Source organism: Bos grunniens, chromosome 16, assembly GCF_055505025.1.
Source record: "Bos grunniens cultivar Pamir isolate PY7600 chromosome 16, Bosgru_T2T1.0, whole genome shotgun sequence".
In the NCBI taxonomy this organism is placed as follows: Eukaryota; Metazoa; Chordata; class Mammalia; order Artiodactyla; family Bovidae; genus Bos; species Bos grunniens.
This window is the reverse complement of record NC_141180.1, coordinates 823,422-841,753: the sequence shown is the minus strand read 5'-3', so window position 1 is coordinate 841,753 and position 18,332 is coordinate 823,422. Positions and strand designations below refer to the sequence as shown.

At 58.9% G+C, this 18,332-nt stretch overlaps 1 protein-coding gene across 14 annotated transcripts in view; it reads right to left on the bottom strand.

Moving 5' to 3' along the window:
- The window catches only part of PPP1R12B (protein phosphatase 1 regulatory subunit 12B), a 167,377-nt gene that overhangs the window by 102,919 nt on the left and 46,126 nt on the right, over window positions 1-18,332 (bottom strand). For 12 of the 14 annotated variants that reach the window (XR_015142914.1, XM_086343019.1, XM_086343014.1 and 9 more), the window contains exons 3-10: window positions 13,276-13,394; window positions 11,643-11,802; window positions 10,453-10,597; window positions 9,450-9,524; window positions 7,853-7,932; window positions 7,054-7,247; window positions 2,912-3,024; window positions 278-478 (exon numbers count right to left, since the gene is read on the bottom strand). Coding sequence is in view for 12 of the 14 variants with exons in the window: in XM_086343019.1 (XP_086199145.1) it covers window positions 278-478; window positions 2,912-3,024; window positions 7,054-7,247; window positions 7,853-7,932; window positions 9,450-9,524; window positions 10,453-10,597; window positions 11,643-11,802; window positions 13,276-13,394 (1,087 nt within the window). In the remaining 2 variants the exon portion in view is untranslated. The remainder of the gene's footprint in view (window positions 1-277; window positions 479-2,911; window positions 3,025-7,053; window positions 7,248-7,852; window positions 7,933-9,449; window positions 9,525-10,452; window positions 10,598-11,642; window positions 11,803-13,275; window positions 13,395-18,332) is intronic. The other 2 variants (XR_015142915.1, XM_086343024.1) reach the window with 1 other exon arrangement.

Sequence of the window (18,332 nt, the reverse complement as noted above, 5' to 3'; positions counted from 1 at the left end):
CCACTGGTGCTGGTTCAGAGAACGTTTTAGGCCACATCCCTGCCTGCACGCTCTCAAGTTTCTGCCCTAGGGGACCACGGAAGGGAAGAACAGAAGGCAGGCCAAAAGGAAAAGGGTTTTTCTTTCTTGGACAACCAAATCATCGCAAGCAAACAGCTATCCGATGGTCAACACACGGGTCTCCTCTTACAGACTCTGTACTTCCAGAAGCAGCTTAGGCCCCGGACACTGTCTCCATGTGTCCCCGAGGCTGAACTGCCACCGAAGGACACCGCACCTTTTCTCTGTTGTCCATCAGGGCGGAGATGCGGGGGCTGGAGGCCGAGCGGTGGACAGATGCGCCCCGGTCCCGCAGGGCCTCCCTGGCCCCAGCGGCCTCGCTGAGCACGTTCTGGCTGCCAGTCTTCCTGAGGCCCAGCCTCCACGAACACGGAGACTCGTCCCTGGTCTCTTCCGGCTTGCTGAAGAGGCTGGAGGGCTAGAGGGAGGGCATTGGAGGTGAGGTCCCGACGGCTCCTCCCATCCTTGGCTGAGCGGCGAGGGCAACGTGAGGAGGACAGGGGGCCCAGAGCAGGCCGGGCGCCACGGCCACCCCCCAGCAGCCCCCAGCCCTCGCAGGGCGCCCACCGAACAGAGGACCCACCAGCTGGGTGAGTGCTGACACAGGGCCAGGGGACAGCAGCCTGCCCGTCTCCAAGCCTCCACCCACCCACCTGTGAACCTGGCTGAGCGCTGACCCTCCTGCAACACGTGGACCCTGGGGAACACAGGCGGGCCACGGCCCTGTGGCGGGGCTGTGGTGAGCTGACTTAAGGCAACACTGACACACACCGCAGGCCTCTCCACCCAGACTCTAGCTGCTTCAAGAAAACAGCTAATCTGATACAGGCGACAGTTCTAAGCATTTCAGATTTCAAGAAGCAGCAAAATCAAAAAGAAAAAAATGGCAGAAGTTATACGGTTGCCAGGTTTTAAATTCTGCCAAGAGAACAGCTTTCAAAAATGAATGACCGTTTTCATTACCATCATTTCGTTAAAAAGTAATGTTAACGTTAAAAGAGAAAGGTTCACGGAAAGCTTACACTGTCCTTAAGCATCTCACTTCCACAAACCACAGAACACATCACAGACCGGAGTCAGCCAAAGACAGGCTGAGGCACAGCTGGCCCGGGGACCACCAGCCCACTGCCTCCCTGGCCACGGGGGCCCCGCCAGAGCGCTGGTCCCGCTCCAGAACCAGGCCAACTCTGCTGCTGGCACAGCGGGACGCAGCAGAAGCCTCGCCGTGCTTAGATCTGCTCTTTCGTGCACGCCCCTCTGAGGGGCTCTGCAGAAGCACCCTGTGGGCTCTTTCAGAGCCGTCCGGGCTCCCTCAGCATCTTCTGAGCAAAGCGGCAGGGGTGTGTGTCAGTGGCTTTCCTAATCCAGTCCTCTTCCTCCTAAAGAGCGGGTGATCCGGTCACACTCCTCACAACGGAGTGAGGACCACGTCCTGCCGGGGCCGCCAGAACGCGGAACGGCCGAGTGTCTGCCTCCTGGTCCCCATGGGAGGCGCCGAGGGGCCAGTGAGTGAGGGAGCGCGTGCAGAAGCACAGCGCTTCCCAGCACCTCAGCCGAAGCATGTGCCAGTTCCCCTGCGGTGAGCCTCAGGCTGACGAGGCCAGGGAGGCTCTGGCCCTCAGCCCCTCTGACCTCTGCCCTCCCGCCAGCAGCTGCACAGACCTCACCCATGGAGGGAGAGTGAAGACACGCGTGCTCGTCGCTGCGCCCTGGCTTCCGCCCAGCCCGACTGTGACCCGTGCGCCCCAACCTCAGACTCGGGATGACAGACCGTGGCAGCACTCCCCTGGTCCCAGGCTGCTGGCGCCTGGCCACCCCGCACACGGCAGCCACATCGCCAGGCCATGGTTTCTAAGTTCTTTAAAACACACTGCGGGCAAGTCATGAACGCACTGCTTGTGTCCACCCCCCAGACCCACACCCTGACGCCCTGACACCCAGAGTGACAGCGTCTGGAGACCAGGGGGTCGTGTGAGCTCCAGGAAGAGAGCCCTCACCACGGATGGAACCTGCCAGCACCGTGACGGCAGACTTCCAGCCTCCGGACGGTGGGACACAGACCTCGAAGTATAAACCACCCCGTCTGTGCCCCCCGTCACAGCAGCCTGAGCCCGCCGTGACGGGGGGCATGTGGAGACGCAGTACACGATGTGATCAACACTCGGCCACGACAGAGCCACAGAAAGGGATGAGCTAACGCCATCTGTGGCGACTCTGACGGATGGAGAGGTGATCGGACCACGTGCAGTCAGAGAGAGACACGCATCCCGACACCACTTGTGATGATCGGACCATGTGCAGTCAGAGAGAGACACGCATCCCCACACCACTTGTGTGTGGAATCAGAAAAAAAAAAAACGATTTTACAAAACAGACTCACAGACAGAAAATAAACTCACGGTTACCAAAGGAGAAGGGGTGTGAGGGATGAATGAAGAATCTGGGATTAACATATACACTGCTACATATAAAACTGGAAAAGGAAATGGCAACCCGGTCCAGTGTTCTTGCCTGGGAAATCCCATGGACAGAGGAGCCTGGAGGGCTACAGACCATGGGGGTTGCAGTCAGACTCAACTTAGCAACTAAACAACAAAAGTATATAAAATAACAAGGCCCTACTGTATTAACACTGGCACCCTGTACTCAATACTTTGTAATAATCTATAACGGAAAAAACTTGGAAAAAAATACACATGCAAGTATAACAATTACTTTGCTGCACAACTGAAACGCATGCTGTGAGCCAACTACACTCAAGTAAGAAAAACAGGCTCGACTGGATCTTTAAGGTCTTTGTAATTGTATCACCGCAACGGGGGCAATACCCAGATTAACCGCACACACTCACTCTCCTGGTTGAAGAGGTGGGAACGGCGCTCTGCGGGGCTGCAGGGGTCCGCTCCATGACGCTGCTCCTGTTGTCAGAGTTGGGACGGCTGGGGACGGCGCCCGGCCCGTCATCTGGGGTGAAAGACAGGAGAAGCAACAAGTGCGTGAGGAAACCCTTGTGCGAGTCTGTACTGTTCTGACACAAAAGACTCACCCGTTACCACACGGGTCACCAGGGCCACGTGAGGCTCAGACTCCAACCACGATGAAACCTCCCACAACCTCTGCCTCTTACAAGAAAACGGGCTCAGGTGAAATTCTGTCTTGACACCAACTCCCACACGAACAACGGACAGCCTTCTCCTCACACACGTCACACACACAGTTCATCAGTAAGTACGGGCAGAGTCCACTCTGGGGGCTGGAGAAAAAGCCAGAGAAAGTACAAGACAGACCTTGCTCCCTAGGCAATTTGAAAAAGAGGTAAGATGCAAAACAGTCACGGTGAGGACGCGGCGAACACACCCAGTGCCGAGCCTGGTGGGCTCAGAGAGGAGCCGGCCCGAGGGCGGAACGTGGGCCTGGCGGGGGACAGCCGCAGGCCAAGAGCACTCTCAGGGCGCTCCTGGGGCGCGGTGGAGACACAAGCAGGAGGGCCCCCCGGGTGTCGGCAGGAACCCGTCTGCTTGCGCCCAGGGGCTGCTGCGCCTCTGGTCCCTGGACTCCCCAGGCCCAGCCCCGCGACCCCGCGAAGCAGTCTTCCTGGGCAGAGATGTTCAGACTGCCCTGAATATCCACAATAACCACAAGAGCTGTCCCAGGGCTGACCCGGTGAGCCTACACCTTGGGTGTGCCCTCCACCCCCCCACACACTGACCCCAGGCCTGACCCGTGACCGTCTGTGGCCCCTGGGCTGGGTGTGCCCCCCCCCACACTGACCCCAGGCCTGACCCGTGACCGTCTGTGGCCCCTGGGATACGTATGCCCCCCCTACACTGACCCCAGGCCTGACCTTCTGTGGCCCCTGGGGTGGGTATGCCCCCCCTACACTGACCCCAGGCCTGACCTGTAACCTTCTGTGGCCCCTGGGGTGGGTATGCCCCCCCCACACTGACCCCAGGCCTGACCTTCTGTGGCCCCTGGGCTGGGCATGCCCCACCACCCACACACTGACCCCAGGCCTGACCCATGACCGTCTGTGGCCCCTGGGCTGGGTGTGCCCCGCCCCCCCCACTGACCCCAGGCCTGACCCGTGACCGTCTGTGGCCCCTGGGATACGTATGCCCCCCCTACACTGACCCCAGGCCTGACCTTCTGTGGCCCCTGGGGTGGGTATGCCCCCCCCACACTGACCCCAGGCCTGACCTGTAACCTTCTGTGGCCCCTGGGGTGGGTATGCCCCCCCCACACTGACCCCAGGCCTGACCGGTAACCTTCTGTGGCCCCTGGGGTGGGTATGCCCCCCCCCACACTGACCCCAGGCCTGATCTGTAACCTTCTGTGGCCCCTGGGCTAGGCATGCCCCACCACCCACACACTGACCCCAGGCCTGACCCTTGCCCTCTGTGGCCCCTGGCACAGAAGCAAAGGGACACAAGCAGACGCCTGGAAAGGCGCGTGTGCGGAGCTTGTCCTCTGTGGTTACGGCTGGAATCCAGCTGCCACGGGGAGAGCAGGGCTGCCTGCCTGACAGCCAGAAGGGAGAAGCCCCCTCAGCCGCCGGCTCAGCACACGCCTGACTGTGCCAGCGCTGCCACACGAATGGCAGGGAAGCCGCCTGGCAGAGCGCTTCCCAAGCCACCAACCGCTAACACCGCTGCATGCACAGAGCCGTCTTGTCACGCAGCAGCAGATCACTAACTCAGCAGAGGCTCACGGCAGCTCAGGACGAGAAAGGGAAACGCAGGCTGCTTACACCTACCGCAGAACATCGTTAACACTCCCTACAACCACACGCGTGCGTCACACACACGGAACCGTCACTTTACGAGGCTGCGCCTGAGGCCAGGCCTGCTCAGTGTGCGCGGGGGTCCAGGCAGCACCTGGAAGCTTCAGGCACAAGCCGCCCCCCCGGGCCCCCAGGTGAGCGCTGCGCACCTGTCCTGCCCAGGGCCCAGCCGGACACGCTGCGCCCCCGAGCGCCTGTAACGCATGGCTGGGGGAGAGCAGACGCGCACGGAGGCCGAGCCATCCGGGCAACACAGCGGCTCCACCCGTGGGAACCCGAGTCAGAGGAGCCGGTGCAGAGACGAGCGGGCGGCAGGAGGGCGGGGCTGCAAGGGGCACCCCCGTCAGGAGAGCGTCTCGGCCAACTGGGCACAGGAGCCCGGGTGCACCGGCCCCCCACACGGCGCGGCTCTCCTCAGCCCCACCCAGCTTCCCTTCCTGCATGTCGCCCGCCCTGCTGCTCTGAGCCCCAGTCAGAGTCGGGGTCTCGGCACCCACCACCCCCTGCTCTGAGACCTCACTCACCTCACCTGCGGGTCCCCTCCCCGCTTACACACAGGGCAGTGTAAGGAGTAAACGAGCACACGTTACGGGTGTTGCGATTTAACACACCACGTAAGCGTGACGCGCTGTGCCCCGTGTGGACGCACGCGGGGTGTTCTCGGGAGGGTGTGAGCTCCTCGTCCTCCTTGACCTCGACCCGAAAGTGTCGGGATAAATCCCAAACTCACAGTCCTCCTCACAAGGGGACACAGCCAGCTGCGTTCACCGCTCACGTGACGTGTGCTTTGCTCACGCACACGCCCTCCTACCCTCTGCGTGCCCGGGGCACACTCAGCAAAACAGCCAGTGACTGTGCCTGCCCCTCCCAGGCCAAGTGCAGGCTGAGACCCAGAAGCGACCCCCGGAGACCCCAGCCCCAGGTCCCTGCCACGGCCTAGGAGGAGGGGGCGCCGCTGGAGGGCAGATGGGTGAGAGCACGGGACGGGGCTGCCTCTGCAGCTCCCCCACAGGGAAGGCCTGAGCAAAGACTCCCTCAGCCTGGCAGGCCCGACAGCCTCTGACCAAAGTCAATCCCCGGTGGCAGAGCTGAACCCCACGGCACAGCAACTGTGGGGTGGGCCTCGGGGCCCGTGTGGGAACTCCAGCAGCCCAGGGCGGCTAGCCCACGCCCGGACCTGGGGACAGCGCTGCAAAGGCCAGCTGCAGCCTGGCAGGAGAGGTCAGGGAGGCCAGGCCACTGGGCTTGGGACACCCTCTGCAGGCAGAGCCTTGAAGGGGGCACGGGAGGGCTCTGAAGAGGATGCAGCAGCGTGAGCAGCGTGGAGCCAGGCTGCAGGGAACGAGAGACCTGAGGCCTGGGCACCTGGGGCCAATCAGCAGCCCAGGCCGCTGAGGTGGTGACCTGGCACAGAGAAGCCTGGGCGCGTGTTCCAGACAACACTGGGAGCCTCAGGAAGAAAGCAAACGCTGGAAAGATGGACGTGTACATGTCTGACGGGTTTGCCATGGGCGTTTCCAGAGCACGCTGTGCCTGCAACTCGAGTCTCAGGGACTAAACAGTTTTCTCCTGCTCTACAGACCAACCCGCTGCCCGTCTGCTCTACAAAAGCGAAGATCCTAAATGTCCTCGGAGAGACCAGACGTGGACAAGGGCAGCGCTCCCCTGAAACTGCAGAAATCATGTCAGTAAAGGAGACCCCTCACAGAGCGGGTGCCAGGGAGGGGCAGGCTCCGGGGGGACACACACTCGACTCTCAGCCAAAGCGGGCCCACCCCCTCACCGAAAACCCTGCATCTTCTCGGGATGCCTCTGGAGGGGAACATGTGGTGACCACAGGCCCCGGCCTGTGGAGTCTGAGCTCATCACGAGCCCCCAGTTATCCAGCAGAGCCACTGCCGCAGGCAGACCCACCCAGCAAAACCCAGATATGCCAGGTCCACCTGGAAGGGGACACCTGCCCACGAGTGGAGACCCCGGGCTAACCCAGAGCCTGGTGGTCCGACCAAGCTCAGCACCCCACCCTCACTGCAGAGCAAACTGAAGACTCTCGACACAACGTGCATCGTCAAGAGTCAGCAAGGTAACCAGGATTGTGTTCCTTCTTCCATCCCCAACCAGCAACTGAAGGGGCTTCACATGATGAGAAGGGAGAAGCAAACGGTCTGGGGCCCCTGTTTGGGAATCAGTCCCCCAGGGCTGGCTCCACCTGCCTTCTGACACGTGGCGGCCCCCTGCGCTCTGCGGACGGATGGCCTCGGGGTCCCCCGCCTCCTTCTCGGCCTCTGACTCCGAGGCCTCGTCCTCCCCCTCGTCCTCCTCGGAGCTGGAGCTGCTGGACTCTTTGCTCTCCTCCTCCACTCGCTGGGACTTGGGCGTCTCCTCCTCACAGAGCATCTTCTCTTTGCTAAAGTAAAGACGACAATCTGAGTAACTCAAAGAGGAGAAACCACTTTCTGAGCTTGCTGCGGAGCTGGTAGAAGGGGGACAAGCCTAGGAACCTCTGTGTAGAAGTGGTAACAGAAACACACATAAACCCTCCCTCAGGTCCCTTTAGTGTCCAACGTGAGAGTGTGACGTAAGGAGACCTGGCTGCTCTGCACTCGGGAAAACGGGGCTACGACTCCTCATGGTGAACGAGGTGAACAGTCTTAACAAGTCATTTAACAAATGTTTACTGCGTGATCACTGCACGCCAGGACCACGTGAGACGCCCGAACAAGGGCAACGGAACAGACGTGGCCCCGAGCTCAGAGCTTCCAGTTCGGGAAGCACTTGGGACTAAGAGCCCACAGCTGGGAAAAAAGAAACACACGGTCTCCATTACTTCACAAAGTGAGCACAGACCCCCACTCGCAGGTCCCCCGTGGCCACGCCACCCACCTCCTCACCCATCGAACATCCCCCGTGTTTAAAGGCCATCTGGCTACAACCAGACACGAGTCTCTTCACCGTATGAATTCTCAAGCTACGTCCGTCACACGCAGCTGGGCTCAAACCCAAATATCTTACTTCTTAAAGAGTCTGCTGTGCAGCTTGCTGTTCAAGTCTGATTCGATTAGCTTATTCCGTGTCTCTTTTTCACTTCGAAGCTGGAAATCAAGAGAACAGGAAAGGGAAGATGTTGACTATGGGAAGAAATCAGCAGTGACGAGAACTCCAGCGGCCCCATCACTGCACCAGCACCAGAGGGGAGCCGGGGGGCGGGACAGGGGACACAGCGGAGGGTCTGCTCAGAAGATGAAGACAGAGGAAAGCCCTCAGCCAGTGAGAAGAGGAAAACCATGGCACCAGAGCTTCAGGGACACCAGCCTCCTAAACATCCAAACCTCATCGCCCCAAACCTCACTCCAAAGGGTGAGGCGCCAGAAGCACCTGTGAGAGAACGCTCTATGATCTGATGCTGAATTAAGTTGGCGAGGCTTCTACAGAGAAACAGGTGTCAAATGGGAAACGAGCCCTTAGGAAAACCTGCCCAGCACTTAGACACACACTCCAGACAACATGTATTTTTATGCCTGGATCCCAGAGTTATGCGGAGGCAAAGGCAGGCAGCACTCCCAGTGGTGGGAAGATGTCATTTAGTGAAGACACTATTCGTGTTCATAGACAAACCACACTGGGTAAAACACACGTGGGAACTCTCTACTGTATTTCTGCAACTCCTACGTGAGCCCCAAAACTCTTTCAGAATAAAGTATTCATAAAACAATTAACACGTAACCGTGAAAATCACACTCTGATGTGAGCAAGGCTGTGACTGCTCAGTGACGGAGCCCACTGGGCCCAGTGCATCTGCACTCTGGGGCCGGGCTCCCCAGCGAGGCCTCTCCCGCCCCAGCCCGACGGCGCTGAGCGCCGGGAGCCCCACGCTCTCCCCTCAGAATGGCTCTGCACGCCCTTCTGAACCCGAGCCTCGGCCCCGCAGAGGGGAACACAGGAAAGCAAGAGCGTGACCTTCCTCCACCCCAAGGGGAGCTAGCTGCTCGAGCCCTGCGGTGACCGGCCCCGTCCTCCCCACCGACAGCCCGCCTGCAGTGGAATGTGACTCACTCCCTGCTCACCCCGGTCTGGGAGGGCTTCCACACTGTGCCTGGACGTGGGCACAAGCCTCCATGGTCCTCCTGAGAGGTGCTGTGCCACGGGCCCAGGAGCAAACCATCACACACTCAGGAGAGCAGGAAGGGAGCGACTGGACATCGGATGGACCTGGGCTAGGTATGAATCACTGACCAAGCGCCGGCCCAGGCCACATCTCTGAGCTTCGTGGGTTTGCTTGCTTTCTAAGAAAGAAACATATTCCTCCCTGTAGTCAACCTCCTTTAAAGAAAGAAGTCCCTTCAGTCAATAAGGAACTCACAAGACATCCTCAACTCAGTACTCCCTGTTTGGAAAACACTGACTCCAACACGCCACACTCACTTCCTAGAACTCCAGCAACCAGAGCTGCCATCGCCATGTCTGCCTTCCAGCTGGTGATACAAGACAATGAGTGAACTTCTGCAGCAGTGGCTTTGGGGGTGTTTCCTCTAATGGACAGTTCCTGGAGGAACAGCGACCGCTGCCAGGACGCGGACAGACAGACCACGCGGCCGCCAGGCAGACTCACCACGCTCTGTCTCTTCTGCAGCGTCTCCAGGTGCTCCACCAGGCCCTCGTCGGCCACATCGAACGGCGTCTGGCCCTGGCGAGGAGACAGACGCCGCGGTCACACACCTCTACCCGGGGACTAGCTGGCGCTCGCCTCACGCCTCTGACCGCTGCCTCCCTAACTCGCCGACTTAGCACCAGGATGAGGCCCTCCTCTATCAGAGAGGAGGCGTAAGACAGGGGACCCCACAGACACAGGGCTTTGCGTTTTGTGAAACAGTGAGCAGGAAATCCTCACCTCACCTCTAGTGTTTATCGTCTCTCGGCAAATAATCAATTGAAATCTCTACTTGTATCTCTTCCAAATGCTCACAGTTGCTACAATGAACTCAACAAGGGGCTCTCAGAGGCCTCAGAAGGAGGCCCAGGCGTGGGCACTAAGACCAGTCACAGGAAGCAGCCCGTTAAGTGAGACCCTCAGGCCACAGCTCAGCGAAGGGCCCGGGCCCACAGACCTTGGGGGGGCGGGGCGGGGCAGACCGGAGCGGGCCCTGAGCAAACAGCCAGGCCTCCGGATCCGCAGCAGCAGGTGAGAGGAAGCTGCAGGGCCTCTAACCTGCCTGAAGCGAGGCTGGACAGCACTACGTTCACCAAACTCGAGGATGCTGTCGTCGTCACGTTTTAACGAACGGACGTGAGCAGGGCTCAGCTATTACGCTTCTGAATGAAAAGCTGAAGCATTTCACACTTCTCCCGACAGCGGTTTCGGGCTTCCCCACTGCTCACTTCCGCTAAGGTAAGAACATTTTCTTTTTTCATTTTCTGTCTGTTTCAGGGGCTTCGGTGTAAGCAGAGTCAGCAGATGGGTTTCATGTCACCAGGCGAATGTGCCTGTAGGTGGGTGGATGGGGCAGGTGCAGGGCTCTAGCTGCTGGGGGTGCCTGCTCCAGATGGCAGGCCTGGCCACTGGGCAGGGCCTTCCCGCCTCGTGCTCCAGGACGCCACTGGGGGCGTCCACTCACCAGCTTGTTCCTGATGTCCATGTCGCAGAGGGCCTCCGCCAGGATGGAGCAAGCCTCCTTCACGCCCCAGTGAGCGGCTGCGTGCAGAGGGGTCCAGCCGTCGTGATCCTGGACGTTGAGCTCATAGCCAGCCTGAATCAAAAGTCTGAGGAGAATCCGGACGAGACGTTCAGATCCTCTGCATCAGGGTTCCCTGCCCAACGCACAGCCATCTGTCTGATGTTGCAGACCCCAGCCCCGAGCCCCAGCCCCGAGCCCAGGTCTGCTCTCTCAGGCATCAGCGCAGCTGTCACAGCTGAGTCCCCCCCGAACGAGGCCACACTGGGGTGCAGCCATGTCATCCCTCAGCACAGAGATCACCCAGAGCCCCGTCCGGGGCCCGGCCCACGGCCCCTCATCCTCTCCCTCCTCCCGCGCCCATTCTCCGGGCGGTCTGCCACCTCCTACCGCAGGAGTGTCTGCAGGGGCTCCCACTGAGGCTCCAAGGCCGCGGGGCATGTGGAGGCCAGCATGACCCCCAGCTGATGGAGGCAGCACCGCCGCAGGCCTCCAGAGAAGCAAGCGACGGAACCCTGCCCTGAAGACAGGAGCACCAACACCCACCACACAGACCAGGAGCCTCGTCCCAGGACACAAGCAGTGAGAGCGCCTGCTGACAGACACACACGGAGCTGCCAGCAGCCAGCGCTGCACCCGCCGGCGGCCCTGAGGCTCCACAAAGCAGGGGGAGCACAGGGATGGGGAGATGGAAGAGTCCAGACCCCTCCCGCGCGGGCGACCGCCCCGCCGCAGCGAGTACAGCTCCCCCGAAACCTACGCCACCAGCCTAACGAGTCCACAGAGGACACAGGGACGCGTGTCTGCTTGTACCGCGGGGCTCGGTGGGGGGTGCAGGGGACCCGGAGATGAACCGCCGAGCAGCAGGAGACCCACCAGGCCCCCCAGGCCACCCCAGCTCTGCTCCCCGGAGAGCGCCAGGAGAAGCCGGGGCGGCCAGTGGGAGGAGGGCAGGAACGACCCAGCAGGTAGAGGAGGAGGGGGGAGGAGGGCGGGGGGGAGGAGGGGGGAGGAGGGCGGGGGGGAGGAGGGACAGCGACGGGGGAGGAGGGCAGAGAGGACAGTGCCCCCTCTGGGAACCTCAGCGCTGCGTCTGCTCCTGGCTGTGTGTCCCTGCCGCAGTGCGGACCCACCTGAGGACCTCAGAGTAGCCCTTGGCTGCAGCCACGTGCAGGGCAGTGGCCCCCGAGCGCGCCTGCCTCACGTCGGCGATCCTGCCGCTGTTGAGCCACTGGCGGGCGTCCTGAAGCATCTGCTGCTCCTCCTGCCGCCGCGCCTGCTCGAGGTCCAGCCCTGCGGAGGCATGCCGGACAGCCACTCAGCCGCCGCGGCCTGGCAGGCCCGCCTGAGGGCCAAGCGCCAGTAGCAGCTTGGTGCTCAGCCAACTCACTCTGCATCAGAAAAGCCATGGCGTTCACAGCCGCCAGCAGCCCCCCAGGGAGAGGCCACAGGGCTAACACAGACGGCGGGCCCACTGAGGCCTGCAGGCACTCTGGCCTTAAGAACCTGAAGACAGGCGGGCTGCTGCTCTGTAGCACCTGCAGCAGTACAGTCACAGCCTTTCCACACGCTAACCTTTGCTTCCCCACAGTCCTCTGCGGGCAGCTGTCACCACCCCCACTGAACACAGGAGGGGATAAACACGCGGAGGCCGGGCGGTCACTCGGGGCCACAGAGCGGTCGCCCCCAGGCCCACCTGCCCCTCCTCTCCCCTTGCTACACCTAAGACGGGGCAACAACCTTAGTCTCAGGCGTCACGTACTTTGATAAATTAACTCCCTCTGAAGTTCATTTCCCTGAGTACAGAAACATGCTGAGTGAAGCTCTGTGGCCTAGAGTTGAGGAGCAGTCAGCACAGAGACACTTCCGAGGGATTCTATTTCCCTTCAGAACATTACAGACAAGTTATTAAGTGTTAGTATTCTCAGCTCTGCAGGCACTCGGCCTGTCTCAGCGCCTCAGCTCTGCTGCTGGAGCAAAGGCGGCCTTGGGTGGTGTGAACGCAGGCCCGTCCGGCCAGCAGGAATCCCATCAGGAAGGTCACAGCAGAGAGACCCCCAGGGGGACCGCAGACTGTGGGTGCGGGGCTCCCGGCAGGAAGGCACGTCCCCGAGCCTCGGGCCCACACGGCTCTGAGGCACTTCTGGCAGACGCCCCAAGGCCTGTCCTCCCTGCCATGCAGGCCCAGGGTTACTTGCAACTTTTTAAATTAAAAGAACCCAAAGACCTCCAGTCAGAGATCCTGACCGGTTCTCTGAAGTGGATTCTTCTGAAAATATAAAGTAAGTATTTTCAGAGTTTCTTCGTCTAATTAATTAGCTTCCTCACTGTAACAAACTACCAGAAAATTTCATAATCAGGATGGTTAAAGATCACTTCAGAGGCTGCAACAAATGTCCCACCAGCACCACGTTCAGCTCTGCTCAAGAGGAAAGGCGCAAAGTCAGAGAGAGGACTGGCCAGTGCTCAGAGGGACAAGGGCCGCGGAACGCCACGCCCACGCCGTCTGCACACTCGGGAGCTGGCGTGCACCCCTCCTCAGCCTGCCCTGCAGCGCCACAGCGCCCACCGGCCGCCCGACTACACCGAGGTGCACGGCCCAGGGCTGCAGGGGCGGGCCGACCGCACGCGCCTCTGGAGTCTGGCCTGGCCGATCCGCGCACGAGGACTAGCATGACATGTGCCGTGGGCAGCAATGGCCGGCGTGAGCAGACAGTGTCGTGCAGCGATACCCAGGCCCCTCCTGCCCTCTGGCCCTCAGCTCACCTTGCTTCTTCACCTGCTCCAGAAGAAGGTCCTTCATGGCAGGCTCTTCTGCAAGGTCAGAGGGAACTTCACCTTCGCTGTTGACAATGCCCACGCTGGCTCCATGGTTAATGAAATACCTATGCAGACAAGATCAGAATCAGAATCAACCTCTCCAGTCTGAGACCAGAGGCACTCCTGTGCCTGGGGCTACGCGCAGAGCATGTCCTCCATCTGGAGTTTTAGTGTGGTCCCAGATAAGGCACTCCACTAGCCTTCAACAGTTGGGATCAAAAGCGTCTCTATTTCTTGGTAAGAACAATGCCTACAAGTGGGATTTCTACACTCGTCCCTGAACCCCATTCTTTCACTCCCGGTGGGCGGCAGGGCGCTTTGTAAACACCACAAGGGAGACACGCAGCCTTAAAGCTCACCCCCAGGCCGAGGCCCAAACCCAGGCTTCCAGGAGGGCTTGGGACACCGCTAATACTGAGAACGGAGTCCCCGGAAGAGACGGAAAGGAGTGATTCTCACAGAAGCGCTCCCCGTTCCCATTGAGAGCACAGTAGGCAGTGCCAGGGCACGAAAACAGAACGAAGGACAATTACAGTTTTCATAAATCTGCCTAGGCTACACGTCCACGGAACTCTCCTTTCAACCAGCCATCTCCATGAAGTCTACACTCTGAGACGAAACTAAATGACTGAAGAAATAAATGAGTATATTCTAAATAATTAGATTCTATATTGAAAGGCAATACAGTGTTCAATACTAAAGAGCAAAGGCCTGATAACTTTGATACCTTACAGAGATCCTTTTGATTTTCAAAGTACTTTCACGTACAATTATATAATGAGTCTTACACAATTTCAGGATTAGGCCACGTGGGTGCTGTTAGAGCTGAAAGACAGAGCTATGGCCCCATCTTCTGACTTCAGCTCCAGTTCATCTTGGCGCCACAGCAAGTCACTCTGGGGCCAGTGAGAGCCCCAAGAATGCCAGAGGGCTCCCAAATACAAGTGTTTAAAGGAGAAAGAAAACTGCTTGAATTAGACTTCAACCAGTCCACAACGCAGCAAGCGTTTACAGGTCCCCTTCTGTGTTTAAGGGTGCACGTTTTTAGCACACTGAGGCTCCCCTTGGGGCTCAGTGGTAAAGAACCCACCTGCCAGAGCAGGAGATGCAGGTTCGATCCCTTGATCAGGAAGATCCCCGGGAGAAGAGAATGGCAACCCAGTCCAGTATTTTCCACTTAGCCTGGAAAATCCCAGGGACAGAGAAGCCTGGGGGGCTACAGTCCATGGGGTCGTAAACAGTCAGACACGACTGAATGACCAAACAACAACACGTTTTAAAGACACTGCAGAAGAATTTAAAAAGATAATGCGTGGCCACTGCATTCAGGAGCTGGCAGAGGAGAATCTGCAGCTATTAGATTTATAGCACGTTTTTCGAGGGTACTGCTTTCTCACTGCTTAGTAACTGGTATAAACAGAGCACCCATAAATGTGTCTACCTTACAGGTGGATTGCACATATATGAACTCATCTGACTTTCAGCTGTCTCCACTCTCCCCTCACAGACTCAGAGGAAGACAGACTCCGCGCTGAGGCTAGCCGCTCCCTCTGCTCTCCTTGACCACACTAAGGCCACCTGCTGCCCTTCATGTCCATGCTCCTTCACCTCCCAACCCTGGGAAACCAAAATGCAAAAAATACATAGAGTGAGCGCAGGACACACGCTCCTGGACTGAGCCGCACCCTCTCTGCTCACTCTGAACCCCACACTCCCCCAGAGTCAGCTCCGCACACACACATGTGGACTGAGCTGCACCCTCTCTGCTCACCCTGAACCCCGCATTATCCCCAAACACAATAGCTCACTTGCCTCCCACAGTTCAACAGTCCCTCCAACTGATGAAACACACTCCCCTCCCCCCTTTCCTGCTATTATTAGAAACTTTCCATGTCTTTCAAAGCCCCTTTTAGAGGCCTTTGCATGTTCTGACAGCCGAACCTTTCCTCTTCTTCCTTGGACTCCGCCTCTGGCACTAAGTCTGGGCCTCTGCGCCCCCCCCCCGCCGCCCCAGCTGACTGCAGCTCCAGGACAACAGCTGTGTCCTCCTCACGGGCATCACCGCTGTGACATCCAACGTGCACTCTCTCCTAGCAACCCACAAACACTGCTCGAAATAAACACAGCATCGAGCTGCTCCACTCGGACGCCTTTTCCGTTCTCTCCTGGGTCAGCGGCAACGTCACTCGCGCATAAAGGTCCTGCTTTTCCCTTTCCTGAGAAGTTCTCGGACCCTGATGGAGACGACTCCTGTCCAGAAACGACCTGGGTCTCCCCGAATCAGAGGGATACGTGCCAAGTGAGACACTGCCCCAGACCATCCTCACCCTGGGGGCGGGCTGATGGGGGCGGAGCCTCTCCAGGTTCACACTGTTATCTGAACAAGTATCACCCATGAAGTCTTCTTTCTGTTCTGACCATGCTGTGCGGCATGAGGGATCTTAATTCCCCCACCAGGGACGGAACCCACGCCCTTTGCAGTGGTAGCACAGAATCTTAACCATGGCACCGCCACCGAAGTGTCCATGAAGTAATATTTCCTGTAATCCTGAGGATCTTTACAGTTACCCTGAGGCTCAGAAATACCTCTTAGCTCAGTAAACATGGGCTTCCCTGGTGGCTCAGAGGGTAAAGCGTCTGCCTGGAAGGCGGGAGACCCGGGTTCAGTCCCTGGGTCGGGAAGATCCCCTGGAGAAGGAAAATGGAAACCCACTCCAGTATTCTTGCCTGGAGAATCCCATGGATGGAGAAGCCTGGTAGGTTACAGTCCACGGGGTCACAAAGAGTCAGACACGACTGAGTGACTTCACTTTCACTTTCAGTAAACATGGCCTTTAGAAAATAAAGCCTCTCTTGGGACTTCCCTAAAGGCCCGGTCATCAGGACGCGGTGCTTTCACAGCCATGGCCCAGGTTCCATCCCGGGTCAGGGAACTCAGATCCTACGAGCCATGCACAGCTTGGCCAGAAAAGAACAAGAAGAAAGAAAGAAAATAAAGCCTCTGTGTCCTTCTTAAGTCACCACCAACGTAAGGTCTTTTTGCTACTATTCTAAGGGGTGAACAAAGAAACCGAGATGTGTTCAAAAACTCAGAATAAATTAGCACCACTAATATAAACAATAAAACCAAACTAAATGCTGTTATTTGGGTCAGTCTGCCGCTTCTAAGTTAGACACTGGTGGTAACAGGAACGTAAGACACCCAGCTGACTAGCGACAGGCCTGACTCCAAGAGGAGTAACAGCCCTAACCTCTTTTTAAAATGTATCATACAGAGTTGAAATATGAGACTAAAAAAGGTCATCACGCTAGAATGCACTGATTCTTCCCTAGAAAGGGAGTCTGGCTGTTCTTCATTTCCACTTGCTTGAAATTTAGACTTTCTAAAGATTCTGGGAATGAGAGTGTAAGGTTTTTACTCTCATTCTTACTCTTTTACCTCAAGAATTATAAAATCTTTAAGGTTTTTAAGATACAAAAAGAAAAACGAGGGAAAGACGGGGCACTAATCTCTGAAACACCGCTCATAGACCCTGCGGTCGAGGCCCTTAAAGGCGGGGGGCTCTGTGGGCAGGGGGTGGAGAGCTCTGGGGGGCTCTGCGGGTGGGGGGGGGCGTGGTGGAGGGCTCTGGGGGGCTCTGCGGGTGAAGGGGAGCTCTGCGGGCAGGGGGTGGGGGTCTCTGCAGGAGGGGCTCTGTGGGCGAGGGGGAGCTCTGCGGGCAGGGGGTGGGGGTCTCTGCAGGGGGGATCCGTGGGCAAGGGGGAGCTCTGGGGGCAGGGGGTGGGGGTCTCTGCAGGCAAGGGGGAGCTCTGCGGGCAGGGGGTGGGGGGTCTCTACAGAGGGTGCTCTGTGGGCAGGGGGTGGGGGTCTCTGCAAGGGGGGGGTTCTGTGGGGGGGAGACTCTGCGGGGAGGGGGTGGAGGGCCCTGGGGGGCTCTGTGGGGGAGGGCTCTGCGGGCAGGGCTGGGCGGGGGTCTCTGCAGGGGGACTCTGTGGGGGCGGGGGGGCGGGCTCGGCGGGCGGGTGGGGGTGGAGGGCTCTGCGGGCGGGGCTGGGGGTCTCTGCGGGGCAGGGGGGCTCTGTGGGCCTGGGAATGCAGCCGCACGGGGACACACGGGGAGGGTGAGGACAGCCAGCAGTGGCCCGGGAGGGCTGGTCCAGCTCGCGCCTCCGGGTTGGCCACCTGTGCCCGAGGAGACAGTGACTCACCAGTCTACTTCACTCAAAGTAGTGGTTGTTCCGGCAACAGACACTTAAAAGTTTGAACTTATTTCCAAAGAAACCATGTTCATCCACAAGCCAGGGTAAAGAAACCACGGCAACAAAGCGATCGCAGTCACTGTCTGTCTCAGCTTCACTTTAAAAGGAGGAAGACAGACCCCTAGGATTGGGCCAGCACGACTCCAGGCTGAGCTCTGCCTGTCACCTTCTAGGGGAAAAGCAGAACCCTGGACGGAATGAGATGTAGGAGGTCAGAATCACAAACAAGCCGCCGAACAGACAAACACCAGTGAGAAGGGACGGGCAGGCTCTGTTCATGGTTCTCAGGTAAATGGATGTCTCTGCAGAGGTGGGCTGAGGGGCCGCCCAGGAGGGGAGCTCTGCTGCGGGCGCCTGCTCCTCAGAACCCGCAGCGTCTGTCAGCACACCGCCTCTAACTCCCTGCACCCGGCACCCTCTCACGGGACCCAGCGAGGCTTCCGAGGGATCGCTCCCAGGCCTCTGCAGCGCTGCCAACAGAGCTCGCCCTGCTGTGCAACAGGAGGGCTATAACGGGCTCCACTCCTGCAGAAAGGGGCCGTGAAACACCTCATCTGACTTTCAAAGGACCACGGCTTTATGTAGAGAACTTACCCTAGCAATCCACAGTTAGTCTCATCCAGAACACATGTGACTGCCTTATCTCCCTGGCCACGCCTTCACTCAGCAGACACTCACTCAGCACCCCTTCCAGCCCAGACACTGTGTGGTGGGGCTCTTCTACACAGAGTGTGAAGAAATTC